This window comes from Mobula birostris, chromosome 14 (assembly GCF_030028105.1).
Source record: "Mobula birostris isolate sMobBir1 chromosome 14, sMobBir1.hap1, whole genome shotgun sequence".
In the NCBI taxonomy this organism is placed as follows: Eukaryota; Metazoa; Chordata; class Chondrichthyes; order Myliobatiformes; family Myliobatidae; genus Mobula; species Mobula birostris.
Genome location: NC_092383.1, coordinates 42,417,787 through 42,445,134, shown reverse-complemented (window position 1 = coordinate 42,445,134; position 27,348 = coordinate 42,417,787). Strand labels below are relative to the sequence as shown.

At 39.8% G+C, this 27,348-nt stretch overlaps 1 protein-coding gene across 5 annotated transcripts in view; it reads left to right on the top strand.

Annotated features, from left to right (window-relative positions):
• The window catches only part of tcf12 (transcription factor 12), a 361,463-nt gene that overhangs the window by 189,141 nt on the left and 144,974 nt on the right, over positions 1-27,348 (top strand). For all 5 annotated transcript variants that reach the window (XM_072278449.1, XM_072278446.1, XM_072278444.1 and 2 more), the window contains 2 exons: positions 23,388-23,523; positions 25,492-25,544. In XM_072278449.1, coding sequence (XP_072134550.1) covers positions 23,388-23,523; positions 25,492-25,544 — 189 coding nt within the window. The remainder of the gene's footprint in view (positions 1-23,387; positions 23,524-25,491; positions 25,545-27,348) is intronic.

Below are 27,348 nucleotides of genomic sequence, written 5' to 3'. Positions count from 1 at the left end.
GGGGATGGCCACAGGGGTACTCTACGCTGGCCGTTTAACCCCTTTCCCTTCCTGACTGTCACCCAGTTTCCTGCATCCTGCACTTTGGGTGTAACTTCCTCTCTATATGTCCTACCTATCACCCCCCCCTCAGCCTCCTGAATGATTCAGAGTTCATCCAATTCTAGTTCCAACTCCTTTAACGCGGAGTGTTAGAAGCTGCAGCTGGATGCACTTCTCACAGGTGTGGTTGCCATGGACTCATAGTTTTGTCCTCTTATTTATTTTCAGCTCTTTGGTTTTGCTGAAGTTGTTGTGGCACTATTCACCAATCTCCCTCCTAAATGCCGATTTGTCGTCACCTTTGGTTCAGCCAATAAGCCAATAACTTAGCTGTACTTGGAGCTGTACTTAGCCTCACAGTTATAAATACATGAAATTAAAACAGAAATTGTGAAGGAGAAGGTATGAAAATATCATGATAGGCAAAATCAAAATAAAACTCTCAGATGTTAAGTACACCAGCTTAATAAAAGAAAGAGTAGTGTTTATTATGGACAAAAAGTACAGAATTTAATGCAGAGAACTGAACTGAAACCTTTGACATGTTGCATCAATAGGGAATGGCTGATAATTCGGAGGATGTTGAGTGTGTGGTGGCATAAAGGTTTTTGGAAGTTATGTTCGGAGGCACATGATGTAGGCAGGTTGTAAGTGAATTTTCTGTAGCCATCAGTACTAAAAAGAGAAGAGTCCAAATGATGCTGATGTTGTGGTTAAGATTGTTAAATATTGGAGATGTAAACATGGAAAAGGAAGTCAGTAGTTTTGAGGGTTACAGCTCTTCAGGAGCTAATGTTTAAAATGTGATTATTGTTTCTGTGCTTTCAAATAGTGTTTTTTTTAAGTGAAATATTGTTTTCCTGAATCCCTCTAATCCTTCTGAACTTATGTCATATTTGTATATCTTTTTAGAATCCTCTTTGGGTATTGTGACGGCCAAAACTGTACCTGGCAGTCTAGCTGTAGCCTTACAAGTGTCTTCTGTTTTTCTGGTATGATGTCCTTGTTCTTGTATTCTGTGCCTTAGCTGAAAAAGGCAAGAATGCCATAAACTGTTCAACGACTTTTTTAAATCCGTCTTATCTTAGAACATAGAACACAGAACTGTACAGCACAGGAACAGTTCTTTCATACAATGTTGTGCTGAACTAAATAAATTAGTAATCAAATGCCCAATTTAACTAATCCCCTTTGTCTACACAATATCTTTATCCTTGTATTTTCTTCACGTTCATGTACCTATCTAAACGTCTCTTAAAAGTCACTAATGTATCTGCTTCTACAACCACCCCAGGCAGTGCATTCCAGATACTCATCACTCTTTGTTTAAACAAAACAACTTGTCTTTCACATCTCCTTTGAAATGACCCCCAGTCCAGTCACCTGAAATGAAATGCTTGCCCTTTCGTATTAGACCTTTCAACCCGAGCAAAAAGATATTGTTTACTCTAACTGTGCCTCTCATAGTCTTATAAACCTCCATCAGATATCCCCTCAGCTTCTGCCGCTCCAGAAGAAACAATCCAGGTTTGTCCAACCTCTAGTTATAGCACATGCCCCCTAATCAAGGCAGCATCCTGCTAGATCATTATTGTGCCTTCTGCAAATTCACAACATCCTTCCTATAATCCTGTGAATAGGTCTGAGTGCTATACTCCAGAGGCGGCCTAGAGTTTTATAAATCTGCAATATAACTTCTTCACTTTTGACTTTAATGCCTCTACTATTAAAGGCAAGCATGCCATATGCCTTCTTAAGAGTCTTGCCCTTAATAGTGTACTGTCTTTCTAGATTTGACCTACAATGGTGCAGCACTTCACATTCGGTCGGGTTAAACTCCATCTGCCTTTCTCCACCCATATGTGCAACTGGCCTATATCTCGCTGTATCGTTTGGCAGTCATCTAAACGCTACACAGCACCACCAATCTTTGTATCGTATGTAGACATACTAACCCACTTATCTACATTTTCATACAAGTCATTTATATACATCACAAACAGCAGAGATCCCAGTACGGATCCCTGCGGACGCCACTAATCACAGACCTCCAGCTGGAATGTCCCGTAGACCGTTGCCTTCTGTCTTCTATTAGGTTGGTCAATTCTGAATCCAAATGGACAATTTACCATTGATCCCATGCATCTTAACCTTCTGGATGAGCCTCGCAGGAAAGTCCTCGTCAAATGCTGTATTAAAGTCCATGTAGACATCCTTTGTCAATCACTCTTGTTATCTTGTCAAAAAACCCAATCAAGTTGGTAAGAAATGACTTACCCTACACAAAACCATGCTGGCTGTCCCTAGTTAGGTGATGGTTTTCCAAATACTCATAAATTCTTTCCCTAAGAATTCTCTCCAATAACTTCCTACCATTGCTGGAGACTCACTGGTGCATAGTTTAAGGGATTGTTTCTGGTTCACTTCTTGAACAATAAAACATTAGCTAATCACCAGCCCTTCAGGACCTCACTTGTAGCTAGAGAGGACACAAGACCCCAGCAATCTCTTGCCTTTCTCTATAGCCTGAGGTATATCTCATCAGGCTTCTGGGGGCTTAACTACCTTAATGATCTTTAAGAAACTGAACACTATCTCCTCCTTTACTATAAAATGGCATCGATCTCTCTATTCTCCATGCCCTTCACCTTAGTAAGTACTGATGCAGAATGCTCATTGAGGACCTTGCCCTCAGTCTCTGTATGCAAGCAAATATTCCCCCTTTTATCCTTGAATGTTCCTATCCTCTCTCTAGTTATTCTCTTGCTCTTTATAGATGTGCAGAATGCCCTGGATTTTCTTTAATCCTACTTGCCAAGGACTTCTCATGGCTCCTCTTGGATTTCCTAATTCCCTTCTTGAGTTCTTTTCTGACTGCTTTATAATCCTCAAGGTCTCTGTTTGATTCTAGCTTCCTAAGCTTTATGTACTTTTTCTTTTTCGTCTTGACTAAATTAATCGCCTCCCTTGACATTCAAGGTTCTCTTACCTTGTCATGCTTGTCCTTCCTTCTGACTGGAACATATCTGTCATATACTCTGTACAATTAGTCTTTGAACACTCTCCACTAGTTGGATGTGGACTTGCCCAGTTAACTCTCCCTAGTTTCTGCTGAATGCTTGTAATTTGGCCTGTAATTTGATATTCTCTCATCAGGTGCATACTTACCCTTATCTATCACTACCTTTAAGTTCAAGGAGCTGTAAGCGCTGTTCCCTAACTGCTCCCCATTGAAAGGCCAGTCACCTGGCCAGGCTCACTACCCAACACCACGGCAGTACAGCCCCTCTTCTGTTGAACTATCTATGTAATTTACATAATAAAAGTACCTTCCTGGATGCACTTAGCAAACTCTGCTCCATCTAAACCTCTTGCACTAAAAAGGTCCCAGTTTAAACCCCATTATTTCTGCACCTTTTCTTTAATCTGCCGTATATTTATTCCTCAATGCCCTGTTGGCTCCTGGGGGTAGAGTCTGTAGTAGAATAGTCTCTGCATGGCTACAACATCATAGTTCCACGTACCGACCCATGCTATTAAGTTCATCGCCTCTACCCATAGTACTTGCAGCATTAATATGCACACGTTTTCAGACTATCTGTCTCTTTGTATCTGTTACTTTGCTCATACAGGTTTCCCCCGCCATCCGAAGGTAGAGCGTTGCTATCAAACGGTTCGTAAGCCGGAATGTCGTAAAGTGAAGAAGCAATTACCGCTTATTTATATGGGAAAAATTTGTGAGTGTTCACAGACCCAAAAATAACCTACTAAATCATGCCAAATAACACATAAAACCTAAAATAACAGTAACATATAGTAAAAGCAGGAATGATATGATAAATACACAGCTTATATAAAGTAGAAATACTTTTCCACAATCATTGCCTGCACTGTTCTCCGTAGCAAAGATCTCACGCAAGCATCGTCGGCAAAAACACGGCGCAAGCGCTCTCCAGTAACCTTTAAGCTATGAAGCTGCCAAATCATACCAAATAACATGTAAAAATACAGAGCCGATATAAAGTAGAAATAATGTATGTACAGTGTAGTATCACTTACCGGAATTGGGAAAGTGCGGAGCACACTGATGATGGTGTGTTGGGCTGAGTCGTCGGAGGTTCAGGTGGTGCAGTGGCCCCCACCCTCCGGGCAGCGACCGATACCAATCTGCGAAGCATGCAGCGGTAGCTGGGAGGCACACAGTACATCTTTAAGAAAAAAGCTGAAATAAACAAGCTAATTAATTAGGTGCTGCCCGGCACGTAATTGTTGGCCCAGATCAGTGCAGATTGCATTGCCTCTGATCCCATGGTTACTCTGCATTTGCTAATATCAGCCATTTATGGTGTATGGCCAAGTGTTTTATGCCCAACCGAAATGTATGAGCACTCCCTTCTACAGGTAGATTTTCATTTTCTATTTTAGGTCATATGTCATCATTGGAATCATCTTACAGCCTAGAATGTCCTGACCAACTTTTAATCAACAGTACTTTCATTTCCCCATCAGTCTTCTGTGTAGGGTTCTGTCATACACTTTACTGGAAACCACTTTGACCATCATAAGTACAATTCCCTTATCAACTTTTCTTGTAATCATAGAAGAATATAAGAATTATAAGTGCATAGCCTTGTATGCCTGCTCGATTGTTCAAGATTATGGTTGATAGATAGATGTACTTTATTGATCCCGAGGGAAATTGGGTTTCGTTACAGCTGCACCAACCAAGAATAGAGCATAAATATAGCAATACAAAAACCACAAACAATCAAACAACAATATGCAAACTATGCCAGATGGAAATAAGTCCAGCCAGCCTATTGGCTCAGGGTGTCTGACCCTCCACGGGAGGAGCTTCAAAGTTCGATGGCCACAGGCAGGAACAACCTCCCATGATACCCAGTGTTGTATCTTGGTGGAATATGGCTGGAGTCCAACAGCAAAAAGTTCAATATACGGTCTACAAACACGTTCCTCGATCATAATATGACCAGGATTGCACCATCCATTGTTAACCAGAACAGCAAGCCCCCAACTCCTTTACGCTTACCGCTCTCAGTGCACTTCCGGTCAGCCCGAACGGTCTGGAAGCCCTCCATGGAAAAGTTTTGGTTGGATGTTTCCTCATACAGCCCCGTTTCAGTAAAACACATAACACTGCACTCCTGAAATGTTCTCTGACTCCTGGCTAGCGCCGTCAACTCATCCATTTTATTACCCACCGAACTCCTCTTCTCCATAAGTCTCTGTTGTCTCGACCTGGTCCTCTTTCCTCGCCTTTGTGATCCCCCTTTGCATCCTCTGTGTGCTTTCCTCCAGATTTCAGCCAGGGTGTCTGCCGCTCTGTTCGCTAAACTGGCTGGCTGAGCGCAATCAGCTGGTGCCTGGAATAAACAATGCGACCATACTGCTGCCCTGCTGATGAGACGTGTCCGAATGTAACTATTTCCAGCGCTAAAAACCCAAATAAAACTCTCCCCACCAGCATGTTAGAGAGGGTGCAGCTTCAACGTGTTACTGTGGAAAAAAAAATACAAAAAATAATGTAAGTTAAAAAAGTAAGAAAACTTGATGCTTTAGTTGATGCTTTAGTGCTATCTTCCTGTCCTAATTGCATATCTCTGATTCTCAAAACTTCCATAGTCATATTGATCTTTCTTGCATATTCTCAGTTCTCTTAAATAAAGAATTCTAAAGATTCCTTGCCATTTGGTTGCAGACATTTCTTTAATTATGTCTGTGATGGCTGGCCCCTTAGGTTAAGACTGTGACTCAATCTGCTTCAAAGGTTCGATGGCACCCCTCAATCCCAGGATTCAATCTGATGAATTTCCTTTTCCCCCTCTCTGACAGAAGTATCCTTCCTTATGTGTGAAGGGCAGATCTGCACAGCATGTCAGGTGTGGTTTCATCAGGGTCCTATATAATTAGAGAAATGTTGCTGAGCTTATGTCAGCATACTGCTTTCCTTTCTAATAGTTTGCTGTACCAACATGATAACTTTTGTGAATTAATGTATAAAGACCCATAGGTTCTTCTCCTTCATCATTTAACGAATAACTACTTTTTCTATCACAGCTGGCATTTTTATACATTACGTTCCATCTCCGTGTTCTCTCTTGTTTATTTGAACTGTTATTTCTCCTGACCTTGCTGTTCTTACAGCCAGACAGCTTTATATGGCTATCAAACTTAGAAATGTTAAATTTCATCTCTTCACACAAATCTTTGATGTAGATTGTTAGTGCCCAGCATCAATTCCTATAGCAACCTATTGCTCAGACTCCCACCTTGAAAGTGACATTTTTTAATTTAGTTTTTTTTTCATTGGCCAGTGCTCAATCCTCACCAGTATTATGTTTTATATTCCCCTGTGTGGCACCATTCTGAATGAAGGCTTATGTCACTTCTAGTGTTTTCTCTTTGTCTGTTCTGCTAGTTATAACCGCAGCACAATACAAGTGATTTGTGAAGCATAATTTTCTTGTCAGAAGTCCGTCCTGACATCGCCCTGTTATATTATTATCTTCTAAGTGCCCTATCACCCCTTCTGTAATAAGAATTCCAGAATTCTTATCCACAGCTGTCTCTCATTTTTAAAATAATGATGTTACATTTGCAGTCTTCAAAGCTGTTGAATTTTGAAAGATGGGGTCTTATTGCCTTTCAATCATGTTAATCTTCCACCTTTAGTTCTGTTTCATCACCTACCTGAACTCACTACTGTCCTCTGCTATTTTCAAGGAGTCTTTTTTTTGTCCTCTGTGAAGACAGAAACAAAAATGCTTATTTAATTACCTGTGAAATATCTTCCCTTTCACTATGTACAGGTTTCCCATTAGTTAATCTTCTCCTTTTTTAAATATGGAGATATTTTTGCTATTTTATATTTTTGTGAGTGTACCTGTATTCAGCTTCCTCTTATCATTGTCGTAAAGCCTCTATTTCTGAATACTAATATTTTCCTCTTAAATCAGGGCCATTGCTATTTTGATGCAATAAGTCTTGTTGATTTAGCACTAATTGGGCCATGCTGGACAGCTTGTCCTGATTTTTTAAAAAAATTCTGCATTTAAAGCAACTTTATTTTTTAACTGTGTATTTTCTCAGATGTTGGTCATTGTTTCTTAATCTTTAAAAAATAGTTTCCCGTATACAGTTGCCATTGTGTACTTTCAATCCAAGAAGCTGGTTTCAGATTGAAATAAATCAGTTTCACTCTTTACAGTAAAATTCAGAATTTTCTTTCAATGGTTTGCTCGCCACTGGTTATAAATTATATATTAATTGATGCATTTTTGAAATAACAGTAATATATGTGGCGTCTTGTGGTCCATCAGATCAGCAGCTGTGGCAGGGAGGGTTGGAGGATGATGGTCAGAGCATGTGCCATTTGTTAATTTTGTTCCCCTTTCAAGGTTTCCTGATTTTTTTTTCACCTCCCCCCTCCCCTGCTCCCGTGGCCTGATGACCTGCATTACAATGTTTTTGCAGAGATAGTGGGTGGATGCATTGATGATAGATTCTAAAATGCATCGGTACCAAATATAATTCTGATACTTAATAAAGGAGGGAGAGAGCAAAAACAAGTATAAACCAGGCAAATTGCCATTAGTAATGAGAACAATTCTGGAATGTTATTATTAAAGAAATGGTAACAGGATATGTGGAAAATAATAATGGGATTGAGCAAAGTCAACACAACTTCATTGAAGGGCGACTATGTTTGATTGTTTTTGAAGTTAGTTTCCCAGCAGAATGACTGCTAGGGAGCTAGTAGATATTTTATGTTGGATATTTTTGTAAGACAATGTGAGATCTTCACCAAAATTAACATGAAATTTGGGTTAATATACTGTTTGGTTAAGGAATAGTAAACGGTCATAAATAGATCAATGTGAGTTGGGAGTTCGTGATTAGGGAGGTGTTGCTGGTATTGCCGATAGGGAACCCCAGCTGTTATAATTACTATGATAATTTAGATGTGGCTACCAAGTATAATTTTCCTCGTTTGCCGATGACATGAAGTTGGAGCATTGTGTTTTATGAGGAGAGTATAGAGAGGCATAATGTGGATGTAGCAGTCACTGTGAATGGGTGAGGTCATGGCAGATGGAAGTAGTGGGAAATTGCAAGGTTATCTACTTCAAAGGTCAAAGTATACTTACTATCAAGGTATGTATATAGTGTACAACCGTGAGACATCTTCTTGAAGGCAGCCACAAAAAAAAAGAAACATAGTAGAACCCCTTTAAAGAAAAGACCATCACACAAGACCATCAAACACCCAATGTGTGTGGGGTGGGGGTGAGAACAAATCATCCAAACAAAAAGTAAACAAATAACATTAACCACAGTGTCCCCAAAAGTGAGTCGACAGCCACAGAGCCGCTGAGGTGAGTGAAGCTGGTCCAGGAGCACAATGGCTGCAGGCCACAGCCACAGAATCAGTTCAGCGCTATGCCCGTGGTTGCAGGCAACAACCGCGGAGTTAATTCAGCACTGAAATGCTTGATCAAATTTTACAAATAGTAAAAAAAAAGTAAACATAAACACAAGTAACATGAACTGCAGAGTCCCCAAAAGTGCTTCCACAGCTGCGAAGTACGTTCAGAACTGAGGCGAGTAAAGCCTGACCAAAAGCCTGATGGCTGCAGGCAACAGCTACTGCTGAACCCAGTGGTGTGCCACCCAAGACTTGGAAGAAAAAGCTGTAAAGAGTGGATTTTTAAAAAATAGTTTTAAAGCTACTGGATTTCAGATTGTTCTGGGTATTCTTTCACATGAATCTTTCGAAATAAAAATGTATATGACAATCAATTTTGAAAGCAAATGGTATGTTGACCTTTATTGCAAAAGAGGATTTGAGTACAAACATAAAGGTCTGTTATTAGAATTGTACAGGGACCTGTTGAGATCCAGGGTCTGATTTCTGTACTTAAGAAAGGATATGTTTGCAATACAGAGAGTGCAATTCAAGCTCACTAAATTGGCTCTTGTGTTGGGTTTGTTGTGCAGTGAGATTACATAAGTTGGCTTGTACACTGCAGTGTATAAGAATGAAATGGTGAACTCATTGAAACATACAAAATTTTTCAGGGGCTTGATGGGAAATGCAAAGATTATTTTTTCTCTGCTTGAGATGTCCAGGGCAGAACTGAGAGTAAAGGAAATTTCTTCACTTGAAGGTTTGCAAATCTTTGATATTCTTTGCCCAAGAAGACAATGGAAGATTAGTCACTACATCCTTTTCCACTTGTTCATATTACTTTCCTAAAACTAGTTGGACAATGGTAGCATAGTGGTTAAAGTGACACTATTACAGCTCTGGGCATAGGAATTTGTAGTTCATTTCTGGCTTCCTCTGTAAGGAGTTTCTACATACTCCCCGTGAATGCATGGGTTTCCTCTGGTTGATCCAGTTCCCTCCCATAGTCCAAAGATGTTTCAGTTAGTCATTATAAATTGGTTGTTATAAATTGTCCTGTGATTAGGCTAGGATTGAATGGGCTGGAAGGGCTTGACCTGCACTGTATTTCAAAATAAATAAACAGCAACAGAATTCCTCTTGAACTAAGATTTTAGCATCATCTACTCCTTTACTCAACCTGTGCCACAATAAATTTTAGCGTGATTTATGGATATTTACTCTTTTCTTAAACATAGTACACTCCCTCCATTTTCCTTGTGTCCAACCAGGTTTTAAAGTTGAGCTTTCTTTTTTATTCACAAACTTTTAACATGTTTGTAGTTTAGTTTACCCATGTAAATGCTTACAGTTCAGAAATGATTCACCAGTTGGGAAATAATTTGCAAAGTCACTTACTGCAGAAATAAAATAATTTGCTCACACAGAATTGTTCCTGGATTTTTACAATGAACAAACCACAGTAAATTTTCAGTAAGGAATTTAAAAATCTCAAGATATTTTCTGAATAGTAAACTAACATTTATAATTATCTGGTCATTTATAGTTACCCAGTTGGACACAAGGAAACTTGTACAGGATACAACTATATATATCGTTAACTGCAGCTATAGCAGCTAACCATTCAAAGGTTAAACAAGTTGCAAATTAAAAATCATAGTCTATTTTAAAAGTCACAAGAGTAAACTTTAATATTTCTAATCTTCCTACCTTGAAATTTTTTAAATCTTGTATTTTTTAAAATTGTGACCCCATCCTAGAAATCAAAGGAAAAGAGTTTTAAAAGGATCACCTTTTGCCTGATTTTGCAGTCTTGTTTACATGGTGACTGTGCGGATAACCACCTTCCTGTGAATCCTGAGGCTTCTGTGCCACCTTCCTGATGGCAACAGCAAGAAGAGGACGTGACTAGGTGGTGGGGGTCCCTGATAATGGGTGCTGTTTTTCTGCAACAATGCTTGGTGTAGATGTACTTAACGGTGGGATGTCTTTACCTTTGATGGACTGGGCTGTATCCCCTACTTTTTGTAAGATTTTCTGCTCAAGGGCATTGGTGTTTCCATACCGAGCTGGGATGGATCCAGTCAGTATACCACACATCTATAAAAGTTTGTCAGATTTTTAGATGTCATGCCAAATCTTCTCAGACGTCTAAGGAAATAGATGCACTGCCATGCTTTCTTCATCATTGCACTTGTGTGCTGGGCCCAAGATAGGTCCTCTGAAATGATAACACTAAGGAATTGAAGTTGCTCGCCCTCTCCTTCTTTGATCCTATGATGAAACCTGGCTCATGAACCTCTGGTTTCCTCCCCCTGAAGTCAATAATCAGCTCCTTGGTCTTGTTGACCTTAAAAAAGAGATTGCTGCTGTTATAGAATAAACTAAATTACTGCAATGCAGTTTTTACTGGCCTTCCAGAGCAATCTACTGACAAACTGGAATTCATTCAGATGCCGTTGCTAGACTTTTACCTAGAGTCAGGATGAAGGAGCTTATCAGTCCCATCCTTACTCCTCTGCATTGGCTGCCTGTATCTTTTAGAACTGGGTTTAAAGCGCTCTTACTTTTTTTTTAAAGCTCTCAGTTGGCTGGGACTTGTGTACATCACAGAATCACTTTTGTTCTTGTAATCCCACTCAAGCTCTCAGGTCTTCTTCAGCTGGTCTCTTAAACTTCCTCAAAATCTCAAAATCCACAATCTCCCTCAAAAGAAAATTGGCAAGTCAGCTTTTTTTAAAACTATGTTCCTAAAGTATGGAGCTCAATACCTTAAAACTATAAGGGATGCTGATTCATTTGAGCGCTAGCTCAAAACTTAGTTAACCTTGCATTCAACTAACATCATTTTGTCATTTATTTTTATATTTGCAGATTATTACATTGTAAAGCACTTTGAAGTACATTGTATGAGAAAAACTCGTTGTTATTATTAAACCAATTTTGCTGTAAGTTAGACATGAACAATTTCAATGAGCCAATTAACATGAATTTTATTTATTGTTTTCCTCTGTGCAGTCACAATGTTGCAGCAAAAATGTCCCACATTCAATGGCTATTTTCAATGGCCTTAAAGTATCAATGCATGTTGCATTGTTTGATAAAGTATCTTAAAAAGTTCAATGTTCAAAGTAAAATTTATTATCAGAGTACATACAGGTCACCACATACAGCCCTGGCATTCTTTTTCCTGCAAGAATACTTTAGCAAATCTATAGAACAGTAACTGTAAACAGAATGAATGAACAACAAACTGCAAATGCAGATACAAATAAATAGCAACAAATAATGAGAACATAAAATAACAAGATAAAAAGTCCTTAAAGTGAGACCACCAGTTGTGGGAATACCAGAAATAGAACGGGTATAGTTATTCCCTTTTGTTCAAGAGCCTGATGGTTGAGGGGTAGTACCTGTTCTTGAACCTGGTGGGGTGTGAGTCCTGAGGCACTTGTACCTTCTACCTGATTGCAGCCGTGAGAAAAAGCATCGTCTGGATGGTGAGGATCTTTGATAATGGATGCTGCTTTTCTATGACAATGTTTCATGCAGATCTGCTCAATGTTTGGGAGGATTTTTCCCGTGATGTATTGGGCTGAATCCACTATGTTTTGTAGGATTTTCCACTCAAAAGCATTGGTGTTCCCATACCAGGCCATAAAGCAGACAGTCAATACACTTTCCACCATACATCCATAGAAATTTGTCAAGTTTTTTAATGACGTGCCGAATTTCCACAGATTCCTGAGGCACCATTGTTCTTTCATTTATATGATGTGTCAATAGAAAAGATTGTCATGTCAATTTCCAAAGGCAATGATGTAATTTTGATTACAGTACTGTGGGAAAGTTTCATGTAACACTTCTTAAGAATTAACCAGCTGCTATCCTTGTGCTATAAACTTGGAAGTTTTTGCACACCTGTTACCTACGTTCCTATCTTGTAAAATTATTAGAAAATTTGTGGGAGAATATGTGTAAAGACAGGTCTGCTATCAGCCGAGAGCTGCCTGTGTCTGAAAACTTGTCATTTAAAAAAAATCACTGCATTTTTTTCAGCTGGCATAGCTGGGAATGGTGTTTTATTGTTTTCAGGGGAGGAGCATCTATATGCCACAGGAAGCTATGTCTTCATTCGTTGTACCAATGGTGTCTGGACTGCTGTGGGCTAGTAAGGTAGGGGCTCATGAGAAACACAGATGGTGATCAGGGAGGAGGGAAAGTAATGGCTAGGGCTGCCAAGCATACGTATATTGTGTTTCATTATGCAGAAGGGTGAGTAGCTTTTATACACTGATTTTGAAACTTAAGTCAAGTGTTTGTTTCTATCAGCTTCTCAGATCAGGATGGTACTGTTAATCAGTCTTATGGACCAATGGCATTAATGTTGAGTGGCAGGTAGATTTTCTCTGCTACAGACTGATACCTCATGTCTTTTTCTGATTATTTCCATAAACTAGAATAGCAAACCTTGCAATTGAACCATAGTTTCTGAGGATAATTCAACACAGTTCAAAGTAAATGTATTAGCAAACTGTATGTATGTAACCATAAACAACCTGAGATTTATGTTCTTGCGACCATGCTCAGTAAATCCAGGAAACACAATAGAATCAATGAAAGATCACACACAACAGGATGGGCAAGCAACCAATGTGTAAAAGACAACAAGCTGTGCAAATACAAAAAGGAACAAATAATTATCAATAAGTAACCAGTAAAAATCAAGAACATGAGGTGAAGAGTACTTGAAAGTGATTCCTTAAGTTGTGGGAGCAGTTCAGTGATGGGGCGACTGAAGTTGAGTGAAATTATCACTTTTGGTTCAAGAGCCTGATGGTTGACGGGTAATAACTGTTCCTGAACCTGGTAGTGTGGGTCCTGAGGCTCCTGTACCACCTTCCTGATGGCAGCATTGAGAAGAGAGCATGGCCTATAAGTGGTGGGGGTTCCTCATGATGAATGCTGAATGGAAAGCGGCCAGTGAGTGAGTGGGCCAGTGAAGGAGTAGAGCTTTGAGGCTTTGACTTGAGAGGCTTCGACGAGAAGAGGCGGAGGACAAGCTTGCTCGCAGTTAGTCTTTACAATGTCTCCTTAGACGGTGATGTGCCTCTCATGTGAGATGTGGCAGTCTTGGGGAACTCCCCTCTCCCGCAGAGTCACATCTGCCAGAAATGCATACGGCTGGGCGATCTGGAAGACCGTGTAAGGAATCTGGAGCAGCAGCTGGATGACCTTTGACTCATAAGGGAGAATGAGGCAGTCATAGATGAGAGCTACAGGGAGGTAGTCACACCTAGGCTGTCAGAAGCAGGTCGTTGGGTGACAGTCAGAGGGGGGAAAGCGAAGGTGAACAGACAGGTAGTGCAGAGCACCCTTGTAGCTATTCCCCTGAATAATAAGTTTACCATCCTGGATACTATTGGCGGGGACAACCGACCACGTGTGAACCACGGTGGCAGGGCCTTCGGCACTGAGTCTGACCCTGTGGTGCAGAAGGGTGGGACGGAGAAGAGGAGAACTGTAGTCATTGGAGACTCTATAGTCAGGGGAGCAGACAGGAGATTTTGTGGACGTGAGAAGGACACCCGCATGGTTTGTTGCCTCCTGGGTGCCAGGGTCCGGGATGTCTCTGACCGGGTGCATGACATCCTGGTACGAGAGGAAAAACAACCAGCAGTTGTGATACATGTAGGGACCAAAGACATAGGCAGGAAGAGGGATGAGGTCCTGAAGTGTGAGTTTCGGGAACTAGGCAGAAGGCTGAAGAACAGGACCTCAAGGGTGGCGTTCTCAGGATTGCTGTTAGTGCTAGGTGACAGTGATAGTAAGAATTGGAGAAGATGACAGTTGAATGAGTGGCTGAGGAGTTGGTGCAGGGGGCAGGGTTTTAGATTTTTGGATCATTGGGATCTCTTCTGGGGAAGGTGGGACCTGCACAGATTGGATGGGTTGCACCTGAACGCGAGGGGGAGCAATACCCTTGCAGGTAGGTTTGCTAGCATGGTTCGGGAGGGTTTAAACTAATTTGCAAGGGGGATGGGACCCAGAGCTATAGAGCAGTGAAAGAAGTGCATGGAGTAAAGCTAGATCTAACATACAGAGAGGCTTTGAGGAAAGAGAAGCAGAATAAATGGTGTAAAGACAGTAAGGTAGAAGGGCTGAAGTGCGTGTACCTCAATGCAAGAAGCATCAGGAACAAAGGTGACGAACTGAGAGCTTGGATACATACATGGAATTATGATGCCGTGGCCATTACAGAGACTTGGCTGGCGCCAGGGCAGGAATGGATTCTAAATATTCTTGGATTTCAGTGCTTTAAAAAGGATAGAGAGGGTGGAAAAAGGGGAGGAGAGGTGGTATTACTGGTCAGGGATACTACTGCAGCTACAGAAAGGGTGGGTAATGTAGCAGGATCCTCTTTTGAGTCAGTATCGGTGGAAGTCAGGAACAGGAAGGGAGCAGTTACTCTACTGGGGGTATTCTATAGGCCCCCTGGTAGCAGCAGAGATGCAGAAGAGCAGATTGGGAGGCAGATTTTGGAAAGGTGCAAAAATAACTGTGTTGTTATCATGGGTGACTTTAACTTCCCTAATATTGATTGGCACCTGGCTAGTTCCAAGGGTTCAGATGGGGCAGAGTTTGTTAGGTGTGTCCAGGACGGATTCCTGACACAGTATGTGGACAGGCCGACTAGGGGGAATGCCATACTAGATCTAGTACTAGGTAATGAACCGGGTCAGGTCACAGATCTCTCAGTGGGTGAGCATCTGGGGAACAGTGACCACTGCTCCCTGGCCTTTAGTATTATCATGGAAAAGGACAGAATCAGAGAGGACAGGAAAATTTTTAATTGGGGAAGGGCAAATTATGAGGCTATAAAGCTAGAACTTGTGGGTGTGAATTGGGATGATGTTTTTGCAGGGAAATGTACTATGGACATGTGGTCGATGTTTAGAGATCTCTTGCAGGAAGTTAGGGATAAATTTGTCCCGGTGAGGAAGATAAAGAATGGTAGGGTGAAGGAACCATGGGTGACAAGTGAGGTGGAAAATCTAGTCAGGTGGAAGAAGGCAGCATACATGAGGTTTAGGAAGCAAGGATCAGATGGGTCTATTGAGGAATATAGGGAAGCAAGAAAGGAGCTTAAGAAGGGGCTGAGAAGAGCAAGAAGGGGGCATGAGAAGGCCTTGGCGAGTAGGGTAAAGGACAACCCCAAGACATTCTTCAATTATTGTGAAGAAAAAAAAGGATGACAGGAGTGAAGGTAGGACCGATTAGAGATAAAGGTGGGAAGATGTGCATGGAGGCTGTGGAAGTGAGTGAGGTCCTCAATGAATACTTCCCTTCGGTATTCACCAATGAGAGGGAACTTGATGATGGTGAGGACAATATGAGTGAGGTTGATGTTCTGGAGCATGTTGATATTAAGGGAGAGGAGGTGTTGGAGTTGTTAAAATACATTAGGACGGATAAGTCCCTGGGGCCTGAGGGAATATCCCCCAGGCTGCTCCATAAGTCAAGGGAAGAGATTACTGAGCCTCTGACTAGGATCTTTATGTCCTCGTTGTCCACGGGAATGGTACCAGAGGATTGGAGGGAGGCGAATGTTGTCCCCTTGTTCAAAAAAGGTAGTAGGGATAGTTTATGTAATTATAGACCAGTGAGCCGTACGTCTGTGGTGGGAAAGCTGTTGGAAAAGATTCTTAGAGATAGGGTCTATAGGCATTTAGAGAATCATGGTCTGATCAGGGACAGTCAGCATGGCTTTGTGAAGGGCAGATTGTGTCTAACAAGCCTGATAGAGTTCTTTGAGGTGGTGACCAGATGTATCGGTGAGGGTAGTGCAGTGGATGTGATCTATATGGATTTTAGTAAAGCATTTGACAAGGTTCCACATGGTAGGCTTATTCAGAAAGTCAGAAGGCATGGGATCCAGGGAAGTTTGGCCAGGTGGATTCGGAATTGGCTTGCCTGCAGAAGGCAGAGGGTCGTGGTGGAGGGAGTACATTCAGGCTGGAGGATTGTGACTAGTGGTGTCCCACAAGTATCTGTTCTGGGACCTCTACTTTTCATGATTTTTATTAACGACCTGGATGTGGGGGTAGAAGGGTGGGTTGGCAAGTTTGCAGACGGCACAAAGGTTGGTGGTGTTGTAGATAGTGTAGAGGATTGTCAAAGATTGCAGAGGGACATTGTTAGGATGCAGAAGTGGGCTGAGAAATGGCAGATGGAGTTCAACCCAGAGAAGTGTGAGGTGGTGCACTTTGGAAGGACAAACTCCAAGGCAGAGTACAAAGTAAATGGCAGGATACTTGGTAGTGTGGAGGAGCAGAGGGATCTGGGGGTACATGTCCACAGATCCCTGAAAGTTGCCTCACAGGTGGATAGGGTAGTTAAGAAAGCTTATGGGGTGTTAGCTTTCATAAGTCGGGGGATAGAGTTTAAGAGTCGCGATGTAATGATGCAACTCTATAAAACTCTGGTTAGGCCACACTTGGAGTACTGTGTCCAGTTCTGGTCGCCTCACTATAAGAAGGATGTGGAAGGATTGGAAAGGGTACAGAGGAAATTTACCAGAATGCTGCCTGGTTTAGAGAGTATGGATTATGATCAGAGATTAAGGGAACTGGAGCTTTACTCTTTGGAGAGAAGGAGGATGAGAGGAGACATGATAGAGGTGTACAAGATAATAAGAGGAATAGATAGAGTGGATAGCCAGCGCCTCTTCCCCAGGGCACCACTGCTCAATACAAGAGGACATGGCTTTAAAGTAAGGGGTGGGAAGTTCAAGGGGGATATTAGAGGAAGGTTTTTTACCCAGAGAATGGTTGGTGTGTGGAATGCACTGCCTGAGTCAGTGGTGGAGGCAGATACATTAGTGAAGTTTAAGAGACTACTAGACAGGTATATGGAGGAATTTAAGGTGGGGGCTTATATGGGAGGCAGGGTTTGAGGGTCAGCACAACATTGTGGGCCAAAGGGCCTGTACTGTGCTGTACTATTCTATGTTCTGTGTTTCCTGTAACAGTGCTCCTTGTGGATGTGCTCAGTGGTGGGCAGGGCTTTACTTGTAATGACCTAGGGTAAAACCATCCCCTGTGAAATCAAATTAGCTGGTAGGGTGCCACAGTAGCATAGCAGTTTGCCCAACACTATTACATCTTGGGGAACCAGAGTTTGGACTTCGTTTCCAACGTTGTCTATAAGGATTTTGTACATTCTCCCCCTGGCTGCATGGGTTTCCTCCAGGTGCTCTGGAGTCTGTCCACATTCTAATGAGGTGTGGGTTAATTGGTTCCTTGGCTGTATCTGGACAACGGGTGTCATTTAGCTAGAAGGGACCATGCTGTATCTCAAAATATGAAATATAAAAATATAAATAAATGGTTTTGAATTTTACCAGCTTTTGTTTTACTGGGAGCAATTATACCATCTAATTTGGGCCATAGACTCCTTTTCTGTAGAGTTCACTTTTTAACACAAGAGCAAAGGCAGTGGGACCCGATGATGTTCCTGCTGTAATGCTGAAGGTTTGTGCTCTTCAACAAGTTCTGCTTTCATCAAGCTGTTATCGTAAAGTTATAGACTTGGCAACAGTGTGGAGACTTGCTAAATATATTTTGATCCATACAGAGCAGGTTAATGCAATCCAGCTAATTATTGCCCTTTAAATCTATTCAGTCATCATAATCAAAGTCATTGAAGATGTATTGATAGTATTTTAAAGTTACAATGGTGCATTTATCCAGCTCACTGATGATTGAGTTTTTCTGGGATTACTCAGATCCACATTCCAGCTTTCTTTATTGATTGTATTTTGGCCTAAAAGACGTGATTCTGCTTGTTGGAGTCTGATTGTTCTAGCCTTGGAACATGATTGTAGTGATTCTACAGGGATGTGAATTAGGCATAACTCTCTAGAGCTGCATTATTAATGCCCTTTCTCTTATAAGGTTGGGATTTTCTCATATTCAGTTCCATTTAGAACCCTAGTTGATGAAGCAATCCACACTTCCACAAAGCTAGACGTACAAAATTCAGGCACAGACTGACAAATACATTTAACATTGGTGCCACACAAATGCAGGCAATGATCATCAACATCGATGTTGTTCTCTTACTGGAGCTGCCCAACAAAACTATGAGAATATATTTGCCATATGAACTGGAGTGATTCAAGAAGCTGACTTTTCTACTACCTGAAGGATAATTAGTGATGACCTACCCAGTGATGCCTATATTCTAAACCAAATTTAGGAAGAATAAAGATTTACATTTTCAATTTGGTAATGGCACAGATTTTAACTTAATCTTTGCACTGTGAGCAATGTGAAACTAAAGGAAAAGTGCACACACAAGCATAGATCCTGGTAACTCAGTGAAACAAAGTACAAGAGGTGGCAAACGGAAGGATGAATAGAAATAAAGAGATGGCAAAGTCAACATCATTTTTATAATTGGATCTAGAAAAAGAATAGTAGGAACTGTGTGACTCACTTAAAAATTGATAATGGTAATTTCAATTTAGGCCAAAGTTGAAAATAAATGGCAGAAAAATTGGAAAATTATTTTGTGTGTTTATATTAATCAAAAAGGATGGCATGCTAGATATGTCAAGGTAATTAATATTAACTGTGCTCTTCAAAAGAAAGATTTGACATTGTTGAAGCTTTAAGTGTACTCCAAACCTTTCTTAGCAAGTTTCCTTTCTTTACACTGGAAATTTACAGCTGAAGAGATAAAACCTGTTAGTTATCTGGTAAATGGCCTAACATCTGTTGTTGGAATCAATAACTAGGAACAGTGTGATTAATTTTGCCATGAGTCACTCCGCTGGAAAAAAAACCTTTAGGAATTGTTTAAAAAATTCACTTAGTTGAGAAAAAGCACAAAAACTTGTTGCCTTGGTAGATGTTGAGGGCAATTGGTAAAACCCCTTATAGGAGACTGCTAACTAAAGCTGAAACTCATGGAATTCAAAGCAAACTATTGATCTTTTAAGGAGTTTATTATGATCAGGATATATTGACAAAATGTACTATACAGGGTAAACTGCATGGATCGAGGTTGTGCCTCAGTTTGTTCTGTTAATGACTTTGATGGTCTAGAATCCAAATGAGCGAAGTTCTAAATAGAGAACTGATACTGTAAACAGTGTGGTTGGGACAATGAAATTACTAAGATATTAAAAGATTAAGTGGCTGGTTAATTTAAATGTAGGCATATGTGAAGTCATCAACCTTTGTCTTTTCATGCTGCCATTGAGATCGAGATTAAAATGCAGGTGGGTTGTAATTATGTTGTAGTTATACAAAATCTTGACTTAGATCAGAAATTAGAACACTCTAGTAATAATAAATTTTGGTCAAAACCCTCAAGACATTAAGGGATGAATGAAAGATGTTCCACTGTTTGAAGATCCAGGACTTGGGGAATAATTAAAAAAATTAGAACCAAGCCTTTAAAGAATGAAGTTAGGAAGCTCTTCTAAAGTATATGTAAAGGGTAATAAAAGTTTCATTTTTTCTGCCACAGATGTCAGTTAGTGCTAGCTTGTTTACTAGGGTGCCATTGTAGCCTAGCAGTTAGCACAACGCTATTACAGCTCAGGGTGTTGCGGAGTTTAGAGTTCAATTCCGGCACCTTTCTGTAAGGAGTCTTTGTAAGTCCTCCCTATGGAATGTGTGGGTTTTCTCTGGGTCCTCCAGTTACCTCCCACAACCCAAAGATACACTGAGTAGGTTAATTGGTCATTGTAAATTATCCCATGATTAGGTCAGGGTTAATTGGCATTGTGGGGATGCTTGAAGTGTTGGAAGAGTTTATTCCACGCTGTATTGCTAAATAAATTAATTAGTCTCAGATTTTAATATAGTTAACAATAATGTGAAGGGAAAAGGGTATCTGAAATACCTGCAGTTACATTGTAAGGAACTTTAGAAACCACTGGTTCGACTGCACTTGCAGTATTGTGCACAGTTATGGTTGCCATACTAATGCAAAGATGTCTTTGAGGGAGAGAATGCAGAAGAAAGTCACCAGGGTGTTGCCATATTTGGAGGACTTCAGTTCTGAGCAGAGGTGGTACAAGTTGAGCTTACCTTCCCTCACAGAAAAAAGGGAAGTTGATAAGGTAGATAGCCGGAATCTTTTTCTGCAAGGTAGAAGTATCAAAACATGATGGCATAGGTTTAGGTTAGAGAAAGGTATTGTAAATGGAATTTAAGGAGAAAGTTTTTATGCAGAGGATGGTTAATATTTGGAACTTGCTGGCAGAGGTGGTGGTGAAATCAGGTGCAATTGCTACATTTAAGAAATATCTGGATAGGTGCACAAATGGGCGACGCGTAGAAGGATAGGAATCTAATATAGACAAATGGGACTGATGTAGATGGGCTTAAAATATCAGCATGGACTCAGTGAGATGATGGACCATATTTCTGTGCTCTATACCTCTGACTTTACAAATGGTTTACATAATGTGCTATCCAGATTCCATGCTTGGTTTTCTTTTCGTTTTAGCAATAGCTGGAGTCATGTTCAGTAGGCCATCCAGTGGAGCAAACTTGGTGTCTTTCTCATCTTTCAGCCTCTTGCAGCTACAGTGTGATGCTCCTATTCCATATCCCAAAGGCAGGAGTGAGCTGAATATTGTGGCCACCAAGTTTTAAGTGGTGAAATCTAGTGCCCCATCTCAGCAGGACATTTATCGTTTTTGTCTGTTTGCTCTTGTCAAAGACATTTTCACAGTTTGCAACTGCTTTGTGTACTTATAAAATTTAAATTTAATGCATTTGCGTTTTTTCCAAATAAAATAGTTAAATTTATCAAAATAGTGAAATTATGAAACTTCACATGTCTGATGAATGTTGGCAATGCCATTGAATCCCGAAGAATGTTGGTGAGTGCAGTGGCAGAGTTGAAGGCTACTTGTGCTGGCAGTGTGCAGACACAGAAACTGAAGATGAATGCAGTGATGGAGGCTGGATGGGAAGCCAATTCATTGTACTTGATCAGGTTCATTGTTCTTGATTTACATCAGTAGATGAAAACAATGTTAGACTTAAACATCACTAAACTTTACATCTGTTTATTGTATTGCAGCATTCTGTTATTTTGTACTCTGAGTTGCTTGCTATCTGTTTCTCCACTAAGCTAGATTAGCCTGATTACTGTGGCAAGATGCAGTTGATGGATGACTGTCATTATCTCCTCAAGTCTGCAAGGCCTTTTAGCGTCAAAGATGATAATTAAAATTTGAAGAGATTGCCTTGAAGCATTGTGATTTTGCAGATGTTTTTGTCATTCAGTAAAGATTTTAAGTATTTTTGTTGCCAATAATGTAGAATCAGATATTTATCAATTTTTCTTTCTTTCAAGCCTCAATAAAGCAATTAATAGCTTGCACATCAGCCAATACTTGAAGCTTTGCAAGGTAGTCGAAAGGATTAATAGAATCTTGTCCAGTAGAGTATCAGGAGAGTGTCATAATCAGAGTCTCTGTTGCTGTTGATCTCATTTCTAAGATTTTAAAAGAGCTTTTATGAAACTGCTTTCCTTGTATGGCCTTATTACTTGGAACTAAATGAATATTTTAAAAAGCTAACCATCACCAAATCTGCTGTAGTTTGATTATATTTTATACTCTTTTTAGAGATGCTTGTTTTAAGTGTATGTTCAGATGTTTTTAAGAATCACACACTAAAAAATAAATTTTAATTTTGTAAATTACCTAAAAGGAATAGATGAAAATCATTTAATATTCAAATCATTGAATATTTGAATGTTGAAGGATATGAAGAGGTCTGACTTCTTTATTGAAATACATATTGTAGCCTCCGTTTCACAGGTTTAGGGCAGATGGCTTGGGCCTGCAACACTGAAATACTACTGCATTTTTCATCAAGCAGATTATCTTGCTGAATGCTTAAAGCTCCCAAAGGAGATATGATCAATATTTATTGATTTCACAAAGCCATGGATTTAACTATTGATTTTTAACTGTAATCAGCATGCAGAAAATAGGAAACAATTTAAAAAGTGAAATGTTGTAACTTATACTACTTTTAAGTGAGAATTTATTATGAATAGTAGTGTAGATGAATAAAAGTACCATGAAGCACATTTTTCTAAACGTAATGATATTTCTTCGATGGATCTTGTTTTTGTATAATTGTAATAATTGAGATTATTAACAAATAATAGCCAGATAATGTTTACTTTCTAAATCAGTACAACACTGAAAAGCAGTTTCCCTGTTGTGTATAGTTTAAAGCAAGGTTACTGATAGGCTACATCTGTGCAAAATGAATTTTTGAAACAAAAGTAAAATCTATTATAATTATCCAGGTGATTTTCTAATTACAAGTGATAAGAATTTCCATCACCTTTTGAAAAGTAGATTTCCAATGTTGAGTACAGATTTCTGATGTAGTGTATAACTTTAGACCTCAAAATATGTATTATCTCATGAAAGATCTAATTCATTTTCTTGTTCAAATACAATTTACAGCTAGTCCTTTTGGAAGTATAACAAGCTTCCTCTTATTTGGTGCCACACAATTGATCTTGATTAACTGTTGCATCACTTCTTTAAATTGGGAAAACTGTTTGATACCTGCTAAATTTTTATGATCATGTGGTAACTGACAGGTGAAAATGTAAAAAAAAACAATATTATCAATAAATCATTTTTGTTCTTTACAAATGAATCTGCAATTTTTTGTATAACTGAAGTTAATGCTAAGATTTATGCATCTCAAGACAATTAAATTTTTTTCAGTTTATTGCAAGAAAATTGAGGTAAATCAGATTGAAAATCAAATGTTGTTGCTTTGAGTTTTGTGATGTAATGGACAATATTGAACATTGCAGCAGAGTGGAAATAAGTGACTGTTGTTGCATTGTTTTGCAGTCCAGTATTCTTCGATCAGATGTTGGAATAGGCAGCCCTGCATCTTTGCCATCTTCAGGAAAACCTGGAACAGTGTACTACCCTTTCACTGCTACAAATCCACGCAGAAGACCTCTTCATGACACACCTCCTCTTGGTTTGTGTTTACAGTCAGTCTGTGAGCCCATTCAGTATCTTAGAAAATGAAACTTAAACTAGGTCAGAACCAGAGTGAAAGAGGGTATATAGAATAACAATTTTTCTCTCTGTGGATTATAGAATTCAATCTTTCATAGATTTTCTCCTGCTGAGGCTACTAAATGGCAGCTTCACCCGTTCTAGTAGTTGCATGCTTCTCTCACCATTTCTGTTTTAATCATGTGATTTTTTTTTTCTTCTTCAATTCTGATTTTTTCCTGCCTCCCTCCCTTTCATTCATGAGCTGGTTTGTGGTCATCCAATTCAGAATTCATTCTTTGGGGCAAAAATGACTCTAATTTGGTGGAATCACAGGCAGTTCCTTTGAATGATGGGTGAAAGGTAACAGTTGAGACCCATTATGAACCACTGGGCCACAGTGTCACTTTTGGGTTAAGGATCATCAATTAACATTTGGATTGGAGTTAAGGAATCTAGCTGTCTTGTTAGGATCAGATATTGACATTCAAGTTGTGTGAAAGGTTATTGTCAAGCATTTAGCAAATGGAAATGTGTATCTGGCTTTGTTATTGGATATATTTAGAAAAGGATGGACCTCCCTGGCCTCTTCTATTTACCTGCCATTAAGGTACCTAATTCTTCTTTTCAGTCTCATTACAATTATCTATTTCAATGATTTCCAACTCTCTTCTTCACCCCACCCACAAACCTATCTTCCATGATTTGCATTGGGGGATGGAATGGGGACTCTTGAAGGCAATAGGGAACATCTCAGTGAAACTCCAATGCAGCTTAAAAGAAGGACAAAGGGACAGCTGAAAGTGAGCTCAGAAAAATGAGCTGTAAAATGTTAGTGGGAATAGACATTAACGAGCGATCTTTGGGCAGGAAATGGTGTACACCTCCTCTTGTCATTCAAGTTCCTTCGTACATACTTTGGGTGGATGATCCCTTTTGGTGTATTTTTTTTTGCAAAATCACTCAATCAAATCAACTACCATGTTTGATTTTCATCACCCAATTCCCAGGGACTTTTTCCAGACTTCAGGTCACTTTACCTTTTGCTTTAAAGGTATTGCTAATTCTTATATTATTGGTGCCAAAAACTCAACAAAAGTGCAGTTTTCATAAACTAATCCCATTGTTTAGTTACCCCACAATAACAACAACTTCCACCTTGTTCTACTACTCAAAAACACACTGGGGCAGTTTAAGGTGTCTAGTTAACCCACCAATCCTCTGATTTGGGATGTGAGAGAAAACTGAAGTGGACACAGAGAAAAGACACAAACTTCACAAAGATAGCACCTAAGAACACGATTGAACCCGAGTCTCAGACAGTGATTGGATCTAATAGTACATTATGTTGTCCACGTTGACTTATCTTGTAAATCCTTTCTTCCATTCCCCTGCGATCCCCCCCCCAACTCTCCTGCAATCCCCCCTCTCCCGCACCCCTCCCCCTCTCCTGCGACCTTCCCTGCACCCCTCGTGCGCCCCACCACCCTCTCTAGCTCCTCCGCGTCCCTCCCTCTCACTCCTTCCCCCACTACCCATCTCTCTCGTCTCCCCCGCCCCCTCCTGCCTCCCCCAACCCCCCTCCCTCATATCCTCTCTCAATTTGCCTGCTGGGTGAAAAACCTTAGATGCCATGAGACCTCCCCTGATTACAGAATGGGCATGAATGTGCTTTCTTCTACCTTGAGGCAAAGCAACTAACTTGTGTTAGCTCAGTTATAAGCTGCTAAATACTTAAACAAAAAATTTTGCTTGCTATCAATTGCTGTGTCTTGTACTCATCTTCAAGATCCAAGGTTCTTTTATTGATGAAGTTGTGAAAAATAAGTTATTGGCTATAACATTTTGTACTGAAGCTGTGATGAATGCTATATATGAATAGAATGGCATGATTGTCATGAAACTGGATTTATCATATTTTCATTATTTCATGTTTCTTTCTGCACAGATCCTTCTCAAACAAAGAAAGTAAGAAAGGTGCCTCCTGGTTTGCCTTCATCTGTGAGTATAGTTTTTTGGTGATGCACCTGTGAGCTATTGTGGTTGTACTTTAAATTAAACGTTTTTGTCAATGTTATGCTGTGATCATGGCAACAAAAGATAGTACCTGAAATAACTTGCAATGCTTATTGATGGCAAGTGTCTAGTTGCCAGATTTAGTAATGATGATATGTGGCTTATTTGTACAATCTAACCCCCATGTCCCAGCCATTTGAATCCCTCGTGGGAGAGAAACCAGGACTGAAGCTGTCAAAGAAGATTGTCTGTACAGGTCTTTTGATGTTTAATTAGTCATTATGTTGCTGAACAGGAGACAGACAGAGATTAATAGCTTTGAATCTTAAAAATTTACATTTGTAATAATCCCAGTGGAGCTGAAGACATTAAGATTCCAAGGACATGTACAACTCAGATTGCCTCAGTAGGCTGGGGTTATTAATATGCATAAATCACCAAGTCAGATGTTCATTGTGAAGCCCTGGTGGATTTTAAAGCTTCATTAAGCCTTTCCTAACTTCAGGCTTACATCAGAAAGGCTTTCAAGCAACGCGTTTGTTGAACCCTCATTGCACTGAAATTTATCCTTTGAGAATAAAATGCTTTGATGAATAAAGGTTGGTAGGTTTTGGTAAAAATCATTAATACCTCTGATAATCTAATGTTTTCAGGGTGTTCTGTAGCATTAGATGTGCTTTATTCTTTTAAACAACAAAATTGTAAATGACTGTTTATAATCCTGTGAAGTAAAAACCTGCTAGTGCCAAGGAAAGCTTAGTTATTGCTAACACTGAGAGAAAATGATGCTGTCTAGCAGGATTCATCTCTTTGTTGTGCAAATGGTGATACAGTTTTTATCTGTCAACACTTCACTTAACACATGGACGCAGGTGCACTTGGTTGAGTCATAACTTGGTATATAGTGAATGGACTAGTTGCATGGCTTGTAATAAATGGATAAGATGAAGATATTTTCATTCTGCCTTGACATTTTTTGCAAGGTTTCTTGCAAAAGCACACATTTTGAACCTGGAAATGTCTTTGTCCTTCATTCCAGATGGGGCTACAGTAGTTAGTGTAGCTGTGGGGCAGCTGTTCATAAAACCTGCAGCCTACCTGGAAGTCGTGAGTACAGCTGCAGAGTCTCTTAAGTGGCATGCTTGCATAAGCACTTGGCCCACTAGAGGCTGAATAGCTACTTGATAAACAGAACAAATGCAGAGCTTCCAATCATTATTCCCCAGGCAAGGAAAATTCACATTACCTAAAAATTGATAGTAATTTACATTTTATTTATTATAGTTCGGTGTTATAATGGACTGCAAAGCTCTTAAAGGGAAATGTGAACATAATTCTGGATTTGTTGATGAAACTGAGTATACTAGTTGAATGAAAATGCAAAACCTTGTGCAACTTTATTTTGTTATCTTAAGGTTCTCTCAAGTCAGTAACAAAAATTCCCTGGAGTTTGAGCTGTAATTTTTTATGGCATTTGTTACTGCGCACTGAAGTTATATTTAAAAGTTGGTGCCTGACAGATGTAGTATTTTCAGAAGTTGACATTTCTGTTTTAGTCAAGATAGTGTATGAAGAAAATTTGTTTGGAGTCAACAGAGTTGGCTTGATTTCCAGCACAAATTGATTTCTACAGATAACTCAACAATTCTGCTCTATTGAATCTTACGGAGGGCTTGTGTTGTAATTTGAAATAATGTTGTGCCTCAAGTACATGAGAGTGATTGATCTGTTTCAGTGATAATGGATAAAAACGTAGTAATCAATGACAGACTTCAAGGCTATTCTCCCT